At 41.7% G+C, this 16,589-nt stretch overlaps 1 protein-coding gene across 6 annotated transcripts in view; it reads left to right on the top strand.

Annotated features, from left to right (window-relative positions):
• INPP4B (inositol polyphosphate-4-phosphatase type II B) overlaps positions 1-16,589 on the top strand; it is a 936,630-nt gene that overhangs the window by 562,794 nt on the left and 357,247 nt on the right. For all 6 annotated transcript variants that reach the window (XM_073604287.1, XM_073604305.1, XM_073604278.1 and 3 more), the window contains 2 exons: positions 519-630; positions 9,986-10,058. In XM_073604287.1, coding sequence (XP_073460388.1) covers positions 519-630; positions 9,986-10,058 — 185 coding nt within the window. The remainder of the gene's footprint in view (positions 1-518; positions 631-9,985; positions 10,059-16,589) is intronic.

Raw genomic sequence — 16,589 nt, 5'->3', positions numbered from 1 at the left:
ACAGTGTTCTCGGTTGGAAAGTAAAGCTATATTCATGATTCTGGTAGAACCAGCTGGATACTTAAGTTGGTAGTTTTCCTGTTATGTCCTTGTAGGTAATTGCTGGTCTTCTGCCAAACTGAGGTGGTTCCTTATTTCTGGGAAAGGGACAGTCTCCGGAATGATTACCTGCTTAATCCTCTTCTGTTAGGCTAGATGCTTGTGTGTCCTGGATTAAATACAATGACAATAGCAAAAATCTGAGCCTGGGAACAGTTTTCGTAAACCGAACAAATAACAGTGTTTTGTTTTTCTTTTATTATTGCATTTCAAAAGTCACTTATATGCAAGCAAAGATTTCATATCTTGGCCAGGATTTACAGCTTTCTGTCAATAATACCTGTTTACAGAACATACTGAGAATTTTGTGTTTGTATTCAAACAAAAAGTTATGTATCCTTCTTGTTACTTTTGTAGTTTGTCTTTTTGTCTTGGATATATATACCATATATAACTATTTCATGATTTTTCTCTTACAGAACCTTAAATGGTGGAAAGAAAATTGGAAGTATTGACGTGAGTTTGGTGAAGATGGGGGAGATACAGAATGGAGAAGCTGATCACATCACGACAGACGCACAAGGACAAAAGGTAATGAACATCTTATGCACAGTTGTTCACATTCCTGGTTTTGTTTTTATAGAAAGATGGCTAGCTAAAATAAGAGCAAGTGCCCCCCATCAACTAGTCAACGTTATAGTTTCATTTTGCCAGTAAATGAAGTCTGATTGAGCATTAGGGCTGTTTTGTTTTTTCTAGTTTTAGTACTCAGATACAGAAAGCTTTTAACATTTAGGCTATGTTCACATTTCTCTTTTTGGTAAAGCGTATGTATAGCAAAATTGATGCATAGAAAGGAGCGAACATTTTTTATTTTCCAACAAGTTTACCATCTTGCCAGCAAATAAACAATTTACTCTGACAATTAGCATGAAACGCAAAGGTTTTATTTGCACAATATACAATTATATGTGGAAGTCGCACTGCCTCATTAGGGCCCCTCTGTAAAGTGCAGTCCTAAATCTAGTCCATGAGAGACACCATTTCCAAGGCTATATATATATAGTTTGGGGTTTGGGGAAGCCTATTCCTCTTTAACACGAAGCTCCAACCAAAAGGGGAAGCTTTGCTTGTTTACACCCCCCTCCCCCACTGCCAAATTTGGTACTTTTTTTGGGGGGGGGGAGCGGGTACCTGGTTTCAACTGGTACCCCTCTCCAATTTCCGGCTCAGATCACCACGGCAAACTGAGCTGGAAGTTCAGCCCCCCCGCCTTTCTCCGCAGTCTTCTGGGACACATCACAGGTCCTAGAAGACTACAGGACCATTCACAGGGTGAAGCACGACTCGTGCATGCACAGTGGAAAACTGGCTTCACTTCCTGCTTCCCTTACTTCAGATGCTGGCGCCTGTAACCGAAGCCGATTGAAGAATCTGCTTGGGTGAGGACATCGCTGGACCCAGGGGCAACTAAGTGTCCTTATACTAAAAGTCAGCAGCAACAGTATTTGTGGGGGAGCCTGGAGCTCTGCTTTAAAGGCATAGGGACACACCAGAAGCCCAGCAGGGCACAATGGCAGCTAAAGGCATCCTGCTGCCATTGTGCCCTTTCCTTCACGAGACAGTATGGCTTCCACATATATTTGCAAATCTTGGGCAAATAATACCTAGACAGTGTACAAATAGTGTAATTGTTGCCCTGATTGGCAAGACTGGTTATTGAAAGATATATGTGAACATTGCCATCATAAACATGAACTCCACCCTAAAAGTGACTTCTAAGGTGTGCGAAGGAGTTTAAAAATGGAGTGAAATATTTTGCTTCTTTTATCTCTTCAGTCTTTTCAGAAGATCTCCTACTTCAACCATTACAAGGCTAAAACATGATGTTACACTTCCCAACTGATTCTCATAATGAACAGCTAAATGGGAGTCCAGCTGAGGCAGTGTAACACTTTTGTTGTTGTGATAAGCAGCAGAACAAAATTGATTGCAAAATAAAAAGAATCTGAACAATCTTTTCAATATTATTTCAGCATTGTTTTTTCTTTTTAATAGTTGAGCTTGTTAAAGTGATTGTTAATGTTTTTATTTTAAAAGGAGAAGTACAGCCAAAGCTTGTTTGGCTGTACCTTTCCTATGGATCACAGGAGTGTAGATCGTTATGCACTCCTGTGACCTGTTTTCAGCAGAGAGCGGGCTGAAATCCGCTCACGTCACAGAAGTTGGTCCAGGCTCCGCGTCATCACCATGGAGTCAGGATCCACCAGATCCCTGGGTCGACACCTGGCTCAGCCACTCAGCGAGCCAATGAGAGCCTGAGCCAGCCGTCCCCTCAACAGCCCAGTGCTCCAATGAACGAGGAGGGGGCAGAGCAGAGAGCTGTGACTGACAGTCTGCAACTCTCTGCTCACAGAGCTGTGAGAACGGTGGTGTTTAATGGCTCGCTTCTCAGTGCAGAGACCCTGGGAGACAGATGCAGCATCAGACCGATGCTGCATCCACCTAGGTAAGTATAAATCTGCAAAAAGCCATACCCTATACTTCTGTTTTAGTTTTAATAAAATAATAAAGACATTATACTTACCTGCCCTGTGCAATGGTTTTGCACACAGTAGACCTGCACCTCCTTTTCTGGAGCCCACAGCCAATGCTCCAGGCTCCTCCTACCTTCTGAATGCTCCATTAGCAAGCCACTTGCTATGGGGATACTCCGCAGGCTTGCTCCCAAGCCAGGCTATATGTATTCATAGACACACACAGTGCGGCTCAGTCCTGACCCCCTGCTCCCTCCTCACAAGATTTGATTGACAGGTGCAGGAGCCAATGACTCCCACTACTGCCTCCATGTCCAGTGAAGAGAGAGAGAGAATTTTTTTTTTACCTTAACGCAGAGAATGCATTAAGGTAAAATTGCTTTAACATTTGGATTCACTGCACAGAAGGCCAGTAATATTTGCTCATTATATACCTGTATGTGGGCTTCAGTATCTTTGTGCCTTGCTGATGCTCTTGTATCATTGCATGTCTAGCAGACAAGGTTTCTCTTACAGAAAAATAGATTTGGCAAGGCTGACATGCTGATTATTGTAAGTTGTTGTAAAGATACAGAATATCTACTTAAAGTGTTTTAAACCTGGACCACTTTGACTGAGCACAAAGAAATGCATTAGCCTTTTGGCCTTTTTCACATGGATCCTGAGGCCCATATACCATGATTGGCCATGCTTTCTGGCATCTCTAGCCTCCAGGTGCTGTATTCAGAACCACTTACCTGCACCGCTTGCCTGTTATATTGGGATGAGTGCCTATGTTCATACAGATGCTTTGTGCTAATAGACTTCAATGGGTGCCTGCACCTGGAGGCTAGAGAGGCCATTTAATGGCCTAATTACAGTTTACAGGCCTCTGCGCTCGTGAACAAGACCTTAGTGAAGAAAGCATGTAAAAACAATCAGTATACCCAGAAATATAAGCAGCTGAAAATATTTGCAGGTCTGGGCTTTTTCTAGCAAATGTTGATGATGTCTCCGATCCCTACAGTATTCTGTTCCTTTAATGTGACAGGTGAACTTCTTGGTCAATAGAAAGCCTTGGCAGGTTGGAGAGAATGGGGCCAAGCTCGGCATTTACAGTAAAATTTAAGATTTGTACCTGAACTCAGCTGCTTATATCTCTGAAGCTGACATCTGTAAATGTAAGTTTTCAACACCAGGTTAAATTTAAAAGTTGGTAGATGCTAGTAATTAAATTCACAGATGTCACACAAAATTGGAACATCAGTTTTGGGGGGATAAAGCCTTTGTGTTCTGCCTTGTTTTGGATTTTTCAACATCATGTTTTCATGGTTGTATCTCTCCAGTTTGACTAGTCCTTTTTTTATTGTTCTACATTAATATTGCCCAGGTGTCAAACATTTGACAGTTTTGTAAATGAGTAAGAAAGTGCTCATTCCCTTATTATACTGTCAAATGTTGCTTTGATTTGAATTATTCAGACCTGAATATCTACAGAAGGAGAATATCTAAAATTATGCTCCAGCTGTGTTTTTATCAATAGGTAAAATGTTCTTCTTGAGCACATATCTTAAAAATATGTCTCATCGGCTAAGTCAATTTGCATAGCAATTAGATTACAGACGATAATGAATGATCATGTTTTGCTACGCCTGCTTGAAAGTATGTCTTTTCACATGAAATCACTTTGATTCATGAAAGACTCCCAATAAAATATAGGGACTGGATTTAGTGTATAGACTGGAAAAGAAGGTTAGTGATAGGTATACTGTATAGTTAAATATTTTCTGAAATAAAGGTGGCATCTTGTGTACAAAAACAATATTACTGAATCGATTCCTTGGAGAGAAATGTCCATTATTTTGAAGGCTAATACCACAATTAACCCCTGTTAATGATGCAAGAGAAGAATTCTCAATCACGCCCACTGCAGGCTCCTCTATAGTTCTCACATAGTCATTAGTAATGTAGCGCTGGTAGATTTTTAATCTACCGCTTATATGTAAATTTTGTGGGTCATCTTTTCTGTACATAGTTCAGATTTAATCTATAGCTAAATTAGCTTCTATTCCAACCTTGGTTGTGTTGCGTGCAGTTCCACTCCGTCGCCTGTAGATGTCGGTGTCACTACAGACTGGAGCTGGAAAGCAGCAGACTGAGGTGTATTGAGTGCTCTTCTTTCTCAGAAGTAACTCGGCAGAGGTTGTCCCTGCGGTGCATTTAGGGGGGTATTTAAGGGACAGAAGCCATATTTTCAGTGTCTTTTCGTTCCACCTGCTGGCCCTCCTGGCCGACAGGAATGTGTTAGGAGTCCTACCTTGTGGTCCTCCGGCGGAGGACTGCGATGCTGCAGCATGTGGGTGGGCCCAGAAGTCCGACAGGTATGTGTTAGGAGTCCTACCTTGTGGTCCTCCGCCGGAGGACTGCGATGCTGCAGCGTGTGGGTGGGCCCAGAAGTCTGTCTGGGGTCTACTACAACTGCTGTGGAGATGGTCCTGTGCTGTCTGTCCTGCGGGAAGAAGCTGGACAATTGAGAAGAATCCAGGGGAGGACCCTTCATGGAAGGATCATGCGGAGCGCTGATCTGGAGAGGGGCCTGGTGACTCAATTGGAGGACGCATCTTAAGTTAACCTACCGCATAGTACTGCCGGGTCGGCTTAAAGGTTCTGGTACTGTGTTGCTGTTCACTGAAAACTACTACATCCTGTAGCAGAGGATCGTACAGTTTGTTCTACCTAAATCTGTGGCAGAGACTTTTGTTCGTGCTGCGCACCGGCTGCTAGGTTAGTGAGAGAGGCCTATCCGGACGAGCAAAGATTTAATCCTGAACAGAAGATATATTCATCCCTGAGATTTCAATTCCTTAGTGCTACACCAAGAAAAGGTATTTGAACTTCCCTGCAACTCTTTTTCTACCTCTTTCCTGCTACTTCTTCCAGTTATCTCCCATTAAAGCATTCGTAAAGTACTAAAGTGACTGGTGCCTATATTGTTAGATGATAAGTTCAACGTGGGCTCTAATGCACCGTACACACGGTCGGATTTTCCGACGGAAAATGTGTGATAGGACCTTGTTGTCGGAAATTCCGACCGTGTGTAGGCTCCATCACACATTTTCCATCGGATTTTCCGACACACAAAGTTTGAGAGCAGGCTATTCCGTTGTCGGAATTTCCGATCGTGTGTACACAAATCTGACGCACAAAGTGCCACGCATGCTCAGAATAAATAAAGAGATGAAAGCTATTGGCTACTGCCACGTTTATAGTCCCGACATACGTGTTTTACGTCACCGCGTTCAGAACGATCGGATTTTCCGACAACTTTGTGTGACCGTGTGTATGCAAGACAAGTTTGAGCCAACATCCGTCGGAAAAAATCCTAGGATTTTGTTGTCGGAATGTCCGATCAATGTCCGACCGTGTGTACTGGGCATAAGTCTGGTATTGGTGAAACTAAAGGTATAAGGGTAACGGAAACAGCCCGCTTTAAATCAGCAGCTTCCCTGTGAGTTATTGCTACAGTAAGAAGTCGGTCAGGACCAATTCGATTTAAGCTTGCCTTGAATGTTTTAATGTGATTTGTGATAAATGAAACTGAGAGAGGGAGTTTTGCAGCACAGGTTTTTGGAGGTATGCTTGTACCCTCCCAGCAACCCTGTAAAATACTGTTTTTTTAATCTGGCTGAGATTAAATAAAGCTGATGTAAAGACTGAGTGAGTAATGTAAGACTGAACAAATGTTCTAATTTTGGCACAACTGCACTGTTTGATTACTCACAATATGTTATCTATTAAGCAAGTCAAAATCACATTATAAAATATTTGTAACCATCTGATCAGGGCTGTGCCAGGGGCCATTGCCCCTCTGTGTATATGTGTACACAGGCACAAACCATCTGAAAAAATAGTGTGCACCATTTTGCTAGAAACTGTGCAGAGCATATTTAAAGTTATTGCACATTGTATCACAGTTTTGAAGGTTTGTCACCCCTAGTCCTTGAAGTGGTGAAATAAATCAAATGTATTTATTGAATAAAGTATCTAACATATTTGTCAGGTTGCTGTGAGTTTTCACATTGCCATTCTCTTGACAACTTTCAACTTTTAAAGGAACATCCAGCAAACAATATACATAGAAGTTTTTATTTGCTCCATAGTATTTTAAATTGCCGGGATTTTCCAGATCACTGCACAAAAAATGAAAACTTATGGAAATCCCAAACATACATATCTTCTTACGAAATCATATTTGTATAATGTGTATATTTGTATAATGTCTCCATCTCATCATTTAAAAATCCTAAACACAAAGCTTATACGTAAATACAAAAAGTATTTGTATATTTGTAAAGACCAGCCTTTTATTATATGGTTAAAAAAAAATATATAAAATGAAACTTAAAGTGGAGTTCTGCCAAAAAAAATTAAGTCAGCAGCTACAAATTTTGCAGCTGCTGACTTTTAAAATAAGGACACTTACCTGTCCAGGGTGCCCGCAATGTCCTCACCTGAAGCCGACCTGTCCCTAGGCTCCTGGGTGCAGGCGCCGGCATCTTCAGTAAGGGAATCAGGAAGTGAAGCCTTATGGCTTCACAATCTGGTTCCTTACTGCACATGTGCGAGTTGCGCTGCACGTCCTGACTGGTCCCTGCTGTCTTCTGGGACCTGTGTGTCTCCCAGAAGACAGCGGGGGGGTGGAGGAGGGGCTGGACATGGCGTAGATCGCCGTGCATTCTGCGGCTATCTATCGCCGGAAGAGGGAGCAAATACCTGTATTAGACAGGTATCTGCCCCCCCCCCCCCCCCCCGAAAGGTACCAAATGTGACACTGGAGGAGGGGGGGCGGATAAGCAGAAGTTACATTTTTGGGTGGAACTCTGCTTTAATTTCTCGTATGATTAATATACTTAAAGTTATAAAAGTTGGGAGCTGAAGCAACAGGCCATTCAAACTTGCTGCCATTTTTTCCCTTAGATGCAAGCCCTGTTGCATTAGGCGCTACAGCACCTGCATGACCATGTTCTCAGCTACTGTAATTAACTGAGCCTTTTTATTGGGGCACGCTTCTCTCAGTTGGCACCAGCAGCTTCTGGCTCCCTTCTGTACAGCACAACAAACTTCGGACACCTGTCTGGGTTCAGCAATCTATAATACCTGGCACAGAAGGTGTCTCCCTTTCCTCTACACAGCAGTGGAGGCTGTAAATACGCCTCTGGGCTCTGGGGACACTTTTTGCATCACACATGGCATATCACAAGTGCAGAAGTAGGGGTCAGATGGCTTTACTCAGCACATGGCATGGGGGAATGGGAGGTCATGGTAGTCTATCTCTACAGGGCCTTAGTTCCCTCTTATCAGATAGTTGTCCCCAGTCTGCATTCCTAGCCCTTCAGCCACACAGTCTTCTTTCTACTTCTCTAGGGAGGAGCTTTCTGTCACATCTGGTATCATGAGCAGAATTTTGGTCACAAGTGAGCCCCTTCAGTCTCCCCTCCTGGGTCAGTCTCTAACGTTGCCATAGTTGCAGACACACTGCCTAAAGAGGAGGTAGATTAGGAAAATTACTCCCTCCCCTTCTTAGGTATTGTCCCTACAATTGTCTAAGCCTGCTAAAACCCTTCCTGCCCTTAGAGCTTGTCCAATACGGTGTCTGGCCTCTAAAAAAGATATTTTCACGTCAAAACTTTTAAGTGTGTTGCCCACCCCTCAGTTGGACTGCTTTTTGACATTCCATGATTAAAGACTAAAGATCATGTGTCCTGTACTGTATGACTAAGAAAATAGTATTATTTTTTTATTATTCAATAACTTTTTTTAGGGTTTTAACATAAGGTTGACAAACATTTGACTGCGAGCACAGCCGCCAGATTACATTTGAGTTCATCAAATGGACTTTCAGTACAACATGAAGATGCAATCAGAAAGTTACACAGACATACGGGTAACTAGTAACAATTGTAGAAAATAATAAAAAAAAAAAGTGCTACACCAATAACTTAATTAGCATGAGCAGCAAAACACCTGTAGACATAAATACAGTCAAAAATAGAACAGAAGTAAAGAGTTGCGCTAAAATAAAAAACAATGTCCAAAAAAACATAATAAAAAGTGTCTACAAGTGATGTGTCAATATATTAATTCCAATCGTTGATAATCTTATTATGCATCTTCACCATCCAGCACCATAGAAATTGATCATGTGCAACAATGCCGCCACCAAAGTTAAAAATGTCTGCTTGGAGAGGCATAATAAGATTATCAACGCTTGGAATTAATATATTGACACATCACTTGTGGACACTTTTTATTATTGTTTTTTGGACATTGTTTTTTATTATAGAGCAACTCTTTACTTTTATCCAACTAGTTACAATAGGTTAGATAATCTGGTGGTATATAAGGTAGATATTATGGTAATACATAAAGTAATAGACACTGCAGAAGGAACACTTGTTGTGCCTCAGAAGATAAGATTACACACATGCCCAAAGCTTACGAGTCTCAATGGTTAAACCAAACAAGCTTTGGCTTCCAAGCCTTGTTGAAGGCCAGGAGAGTATCAAAGTGTCCCGCTAATGCTCTTTCATAGGAGTAATGTAGATGTGTTGTATTCACAGCTCCTGATGGATTTGGAGCAATGTCAGTCTTCCAGTTATGTGTAATGGTTAGTTTTGCAGATAAAAGAAGGTTGGCAATAACTTTGCAATACCGGGCAGAGAAAATAGGCTTTTTGACCTACTATTAAAAATATATTTCTCGAAATACAGTACAGGGAACAGGTTCCTCTCATCTGTTCATTATGATCTCCCTATTGCTATAAAACAAATGGTTGCTGGGAGTGGGAGGGGTTATATAGGGGATTTCCTGCAGCTTTCTTTTGTTGCCAGTGTCCAATCACCCGAAGGTGGCTACATATAACCGATGGTTAATGACTAAATATCCTGTGTCCTCTACTGTGCGATTAATAAACACATTTTACTGGTAAGTCAAAAACCTTATTTTTTTCTTTCCTCCCATTTATACATAATCTAAAAATCATGTCAAGCATTTGAAGCTGTCTATACATTTGTTCTTTTGACTTTCTGAGACCTCTATTTATCAGTGGCAGTGGGCCACTCTGTAAAAAGCTTGACTATCCATTGTGAAGTCCAAATCAGATGGATAAAAGTTATCCAGACAGGTGTTCAGTAACTGTATTTTTTGTGAGACAATTTGAGGAATCTTTTTAATTGCATGCGTGTTCATATGTGTCCTTGATGTAATTGCAGAGGATCTCTTGGTCTCTGACATTGGGGGGATAGCCACACATGATTAGTCTCCTCAGTTGTAAGGGCCTTGTTACAGAGATCAATAGTTGCAAATATTGTTTTACCTAATGAGGAGTACTAAAATATTGCCTGAAATGCATTGTTTTTGTGTCTTTGCAGTGTGCTTTAGTGTGTGAGTGTTCGTCACCTGAAACATTGAATGGGATGGACAATCTGCCTCTTCTAAATGCAGGTATGATGTGATGTATGCTTCCCAGTGCTTGTACTTCTATGGTTCATAATACCCAATTGTAGACAAACTTTTTTTTTTTTTTGGAGTTTTCTTTTTAGTGTTGGATAATGCAGGTAAGGGTTAGAATGTTTGTTTTGCTGTTATTGATGTTTTCATCCCTACTGGGAAGGGGAAGGTCCCTGGCACACTTTCAAGCTAGCCATCAAAAAATTGATCTTTTTAATTACTAAGGTTAAAGTGGTTGTAAGCCTCAGACATGAAAAAAATGAACAAAGCATCTCCCACCATAGTTTGTACTAACCTGAATCAAAAGCACAAAGTCTGGTTCCTCTCTGATCTCTCCTCTCTCTGCTATCTACATGAGTCACTCCTAATAGGTTAAGCCAACCCAGGAGATGACCTGCCCCCCTCCGTCACACAGCAAATGACTAATGCCCTCAGCTAGATTTCTCTGAGACTGTGTAGAGGTGTCACTTTCCTCCAATCAACTCTCAAATTACACTCAGCTCTAGTAGCATGTGTGGTATCAGGCCCCACCTGCTGCTTTCTGCTGCAGACAAAAATCCTTTTATCTGTGTAATTGTCAGAGACCATGAATCAGACTGAGACAGAAGTACAGTTAAATCACACTTGTTTAATAATAAAAAAAAGGTAAACAGAGTAAACGTAGTCAAAACATAGCCAGAGTTCAGGAACCAGAACGGATAGTCAGACAAGCCAAAACGTCAGGGAGCCAGAGATGAGTGGAGTAGAACAGCAAGCAGGATCTGGAGCCAGAAGGAATGGCAGCCAAGCAAATCTTTAACAGAAACACAGGAGAGTGTCTCTAGAGATGTGACCAAGGCGAAGGCAGAGATTATCTGGACTGAACAGCTTAAGTAGGCAGGACCAACAAGCAGGATATCATCAACAGGTGAGTCACTGTGGAGAGATAGGAGCTGGCAATTAGCCTGACAGCTGAGCGGCCAGCTCAGATAAGGAAGGGCTGGGTCCAGCCCTGACAGTAATGTAGTAGGCTGTACTGGACAGATTGCTGCAGACAAATGGGTACAACTTATGTAGGAGGATTTGTTTAAGCTTTGTGTATCACCTAGGGCTTGTCACTTCATTGTATATATGTAAGTGTTCACAAACAATTTACATACATGTCGAAGCCACGCTACTGTACCAAGGCGCCTCTGATAAGTTACATAGATTGAATAAAGACACAAGTCCATCTAGTTCAACCAATAAGTGTGCTTGTTCAGATGTGGTGGGTGGCAAAATCAGGCAGTTAAGCTGTGCTTTTACTGCCCCCCCCCCCAACAAGGAGATGCAGTCTCTCAGGGCTATACACTTTGCATTCAGCATATGGTATAGTTGCTGGGAGACATTTATAGCAGTGCACAGAGAGCATGTTCACCTAGAAGCAGCCCTATCCTTCTCACCAGTACAACAGCACACCAGAAGTCCAACCATTACCCTCTACAAGGCATCTGAAGACTTTCAGTGTGTGTCTGCACCCAATCCAAAAATGAACATGGCAGCTGCTCTAATTTGTTTGAAGTTAACAAAAAGGGAAATGTACACATGGGTACAAAAAGGGTAGCACCTGTAGCACAACATGTGACAGAGGTTTACACCCTGTCGCTTTACATTTAGAAATGAATTTGTTGCTTTTACAATATATCCTGAGCTAAAAAAAAAAACGTTTAGGCTGGAGTTGGGCTTTAGGAGTTAGTCGTTTTTTTTATATACAGTACACTGGACACCATGGAGGATTTCCAAATATGGATATTTTATACATAGTTACTTTGGTCCAGCTTATACAACACTTAGCTAATGCCCCTGGAAGCTGTAAATCACTAAAGTAGACACTGCTACTCCAGTGATTTCCACTTGCTTTCCTGTCCTGCACTGAGCAAGACAGTGGCATCATGCTCTCCGCCTCATCCAATCAAGTAACACCTTGCATTCATTTATTAAATGCAAAGCATTCTCTGAATGGGTCCTGTGCTGAGTGACCAAGCCCCTGTATTCAGAATGCAGCTAGTCAGCTGTGCAGCACAGGGCCTGGAAGCAAGTGGAGATTAGTGGAGTAGTGGAGTCTACTACTATGGTGATTTCTAGCTTCTGAGCTGCATCAATGTAACTATGTAAAAATATACCATATCTAGAATGCATCTTTAAGTTCTATTGCCCGCAGTACAGTGCGATGCGTGGATTGTTTCACACCACACCGCACTGAAACAAAGTTATGCATGCTGCAACTTTTTTCCAGCGCACACCACCGCAGCACAGTGTTGTGCATTAGCCCCATAGAGAACAAGGCTTTTGCCTTATCATTGCTTGAGACTGCGCCTGGCAAGGTTGCCCAATGCAGTCCCAGCGCACCTGGTGCGAAAGGGCTCCTAATCTGTTTTGTATTCTGAGAATGCAACAGGAAGGAGAGAGGTACAACCACAACTACAGAGCTAGGAACACAGCCAGGGACTAGGCAGGGAGTAGAAGAAGGCATTAGACGCCCAGCAGACCACATCACTGATATGAAGTATTTTCTTTGGGTAGAAGGATCCTTTTAAACCCATACCTGACTTTAACAGACTGGTTTCCTCTGTTGTGTTATTAAACTATGTGACTGTGACACAGTGTAGGCGCTTGTGAAGTACATCCCTCCTACTTTCGCTGTGTTTTGATTCCAGCACATTTCCCACATGAGCTTTGATGTTATGAAATAACTACTGTGACAACAATTTCTGACTGTAGTTTCTGTAGTAGCATACTGGGAATTCTGCCAAACTGTCTTTTGCTATATTGGAATCTGTTTACGAAGGCTGTGAAGCCAGAGAGGTCAAAAAGACTACCATTACGGTAGATTGGAAAATATCTCATTAATAAATATCATATTAGGCAGCTGCTTAATTTATGTAACAGATTATCCAATAAACATATTTACTATTCAAAGACACGCAGCAATCAACCTTTTTTATGGTGTTTAAGGCTGAATTCCAGCCTTACCACAGTTTTACAGGCTCCTCTCCTGCACTGAAATTGCTTACTCTGATTTCACTGCACACTGTGAGCTTCTTGAAGTGTGCATTAGAAGAAGCAATAAGGCAGATAGAGCCATTCTTATTTCCTGGCTGGAGGATCTCCTGCATCATCTAGCAACTTCGGCTAAAGCCTGATTGTCCCTGACCCCATCCCCCCTTTTTATTCATCAGATTTTAGTGTTTTAAATCATTGTTGCTCAGCATTGCATATGTGTGTCAACTAGTTCAGTCTGTCTAGGAATGCCCATTCCTCTAGACTAGACTAGATTTTGACCCATTAAGGCATTTAGATACTTGCATAATTCCTCTTAACAGAATGGTCAATGCTTGAATCAGGACTGAAGACTTTTGAGAGAACTACTAAGATAGGGTACAAGAAAAAGAACCGCTGCTCCAGGTGTATAAAGAAAAGGCTGATTGGAGTATCTTGCAGAGCACTAGCCCCAGCCCGCATCTGTGGGAAACTTGGAAAGAAGAAAGAAATGGCTGCACATCCAGAACTTCCAATTGCCTTTTATTTTGCTTCACAAAGATAACGCCAAAGACACCAAACTGTGGTCATGTTGACGCGTTTCACACATACATCTTGTGCTTAATCATTAACATGATGATTAGGCACAAGATGTATGTGTAAAACGCGTCTACGTGACCACAGTTTGGTGTCTTTGGCATTATCTTTGTGAAGCAAAATAAAAGGCAATCAGAAGTTCTGGATGTGCAGCCATTTCTTTCTTCTTACTAAGACAGGGTGCTGCCCTACCCACCAGCTATGATCTGCCTGCACTGGTTAGAGATGTAGAGACCAAGTGAGGACATGAATGGATCAGTGCTTACGATGCTTCAGCTTATGAATGGGGAGGAGCCTCTGTCTCCTGTCCATTCATCTTCAGTGCAGTTGAGGCTACAGAGAAAGGGGCTGGGGAATCTGTGTCCTCAGTCCCTTTCTCTCAAAGGGGAGATGTCAGGGGTCTGTCCAGACCCCTAATATCTCACCAAAGCCCCCCCCCAACAGGGCTGATGGAAATTAAATAATAATAAAACTTGTAATAAACATTTAAAAGTTAAATTGTAAAGAAATACTGACACGTCCACCCCCCCCCCAAAAAAAAGCAAAAAAATACATATAAGTTGTAAAAAATAATTTAAAAATTTGTAAAAAATAAAAATTGTAAAAAAAAAAAATAATAAAAAAAAATAAATAAAAAAACTACTGACACAGGGCATGCCTCATCAGTGCCACCTATCAGTGCCCACCAGTGGTATCGTTGCAACCCTACTTTAAATACACTCTCCCCCTTCACTTCATCATGAATGCTGCTGCCGGACTCATCCACCTTACAAACTGCTCAGCGTCTGCTACCCCTCTCTCCCAACCCCTTAGCCTATTGGCTTCCACTCTCCCAACAAATTCAATTCAAAATACTTACAATAACTTACAAAGCCATCTACAACTCTGCCCCCAGCTACATCACTTACCTAGTCTCAAAATACCAACCAAATCCTTCTCTTCCCTTCTCCCAAGACCTCCTGCTCTCTAGCACCCTCATCACCTCCTCCCATACTCACCTCCAGGACTTCTCCAGAGCCTCTCCTATCCTTTGGATTTTCTCTTCAGAGAAACCTATCCTGCCCTCACCTAACAACTGTACTTTTATTTTATTCATCAGCTCATCCCCCACAGTTATTACCTTTTGTATCACTTGACCCTTCCTCTTAGATTGTAAGCTCTAACAAGCAGGGCCCTCTGATTCCTCCTGTATTGAATTGTATTGTAACTGTACTGTCTGCCCTAACGTTGTAAAGCGCTACCCAAACTGTTGGCGCTATATAAATTCTGTATAATAATAATAATAATAATAAAAATAATAATAATGAGGTGGATAAAAAAGGGCATGTAATGAAAACAGGTTTCATTGGCATGTTGATGAGACAGAAGACAATGAATGCTGAAATTAGGGAATAAAATAACAACACATTTTAACCTATGCCAGGAGGATCGTGACCGCAATAAGACCCCCTCCAAAAGGAGGTAACAACTGGGGACACTGGTGCTGGGCAGCAACCACAAAATAGGCACATGTGTCAGGATGTGGGGATGTACAAGGTAAATATTGATTGATATGTAGCCACTACTGTTCACATTGCCTTAAACAGGTACTTTCCCAATCTTAGTTCACTGATCTGGGATAAAGGGATTCAGTCGTGGTAGTGTGTGCGCATACACAGAAAGTGTTCACACATCCTACACCAGCAAGCTTTTACATCCACTTCCTGGAATTGCGGTGGTTTCGGGTCCCGAGTATGGGGCTGCCTATTTTCTGTTCCACTGGGTATGGTGGACACCTCCTTCCCTCAGAGCGCAGAAGACAAATTATAAGCAGATTAACCTTTATCTTTAAACTATGATGAGCATACTATTTGATGTTTATTGATGTAATAAATATGTTAAACTTTGTTTACTTGATTGTGATTATGTTGTGTTTTTAAATGCATTTCATAGGCCTTTCTGGGGTCTAAAGACAATAAAAACATTTAGAAAACATAATGTGTATGCAATGTAAAGGCATTTCATATCTATTAATGGATTAGTCCACTTAGATCAGATTTTTCAGGAATGGGAGAGCTCTATCTGATGAATTACCTAATCAATTCTTCTGTTTCCTGGGTATTCTCATGGCTAGGCATCCATGATGGAGGTGCTGGTACCACCTCCTCTTCCTCTTCTTAACTCTTCCTGAAGCAGAAGGGGATATTTATTTTACAAAAGGTTTTATTAGCATGTAATCCAACATAACACAACAGTTTTTAGGTGGTTACATTGTGTGATAGGCAAACAAAGAAACAAGGCAAAAGAATACATAATGGTATATAGAGGCATGTGTTACACAAACATACAGGGAACAAACCTAATGTCCCATAAAATTTAACAGAGAAATGGAAGACCAAAATCTGCCTTTTGAAGTGTCCCTGGGCGGATAGGGTATCTATAAGTCAGAATGTCCATTTATATTGCCTGGACATATGCCAACAAAGTTTTGTGGTCAGGGATTTCCCTATCAGGCAGGATACATTGTTCAAAGTTGACAGAGATAGAAAGTAACGTGAAAAATATAATGATAACCATCTCGGCCCGGTCTATACCTGACGGCCTAATAAAAAGGTGTGGATTGAATGCATAGAACATAGCAAGGAGGGGAGAAGTAAACATTGAAAGGGGAAAAAGAAGGAAAGTCCAGTAGAAAAGAGGAGAGTGAGGAAAGGAGGGAGGAGGAGAGTCCACGGGATGTGCGTCAGGGGAGTATCAGATCAGAAGAAGTGTGCCATCAAATCGAGAGGGTTGAAAGTACGTGATCCATGGCTGCCAGACTCTGAGGAATTTGCATTGCGTGTCTAAAAAGATGGAAGTCAGCTTTTCGATTACCATGACCTCATCCATGCAATTTTTTTACTGCTTCAAAATTGAGTGCATTTCCAGGCTTTTGCGATGGTCAATTTAGTT

The sequence above is a fragment of the Aquarana catesbeiana genome, linkage group LG01 (assembly GCF_042186555.1).
Source record: "Aquarana catesbeiana isolate 2022-GZ linkage group LG01, ASM4218655v1, whole genome shotgun sequence".
NCBI lineage: Eukaryota > Metazoa > Chordata > Amphibia > Anura > Ranidae > Aquarana > Aquarana catesbeiana.
Note: the sequence above shows the minus strand (reverse complement) of the source record. Positions and strands in the feature narration are given on the sequence as shown.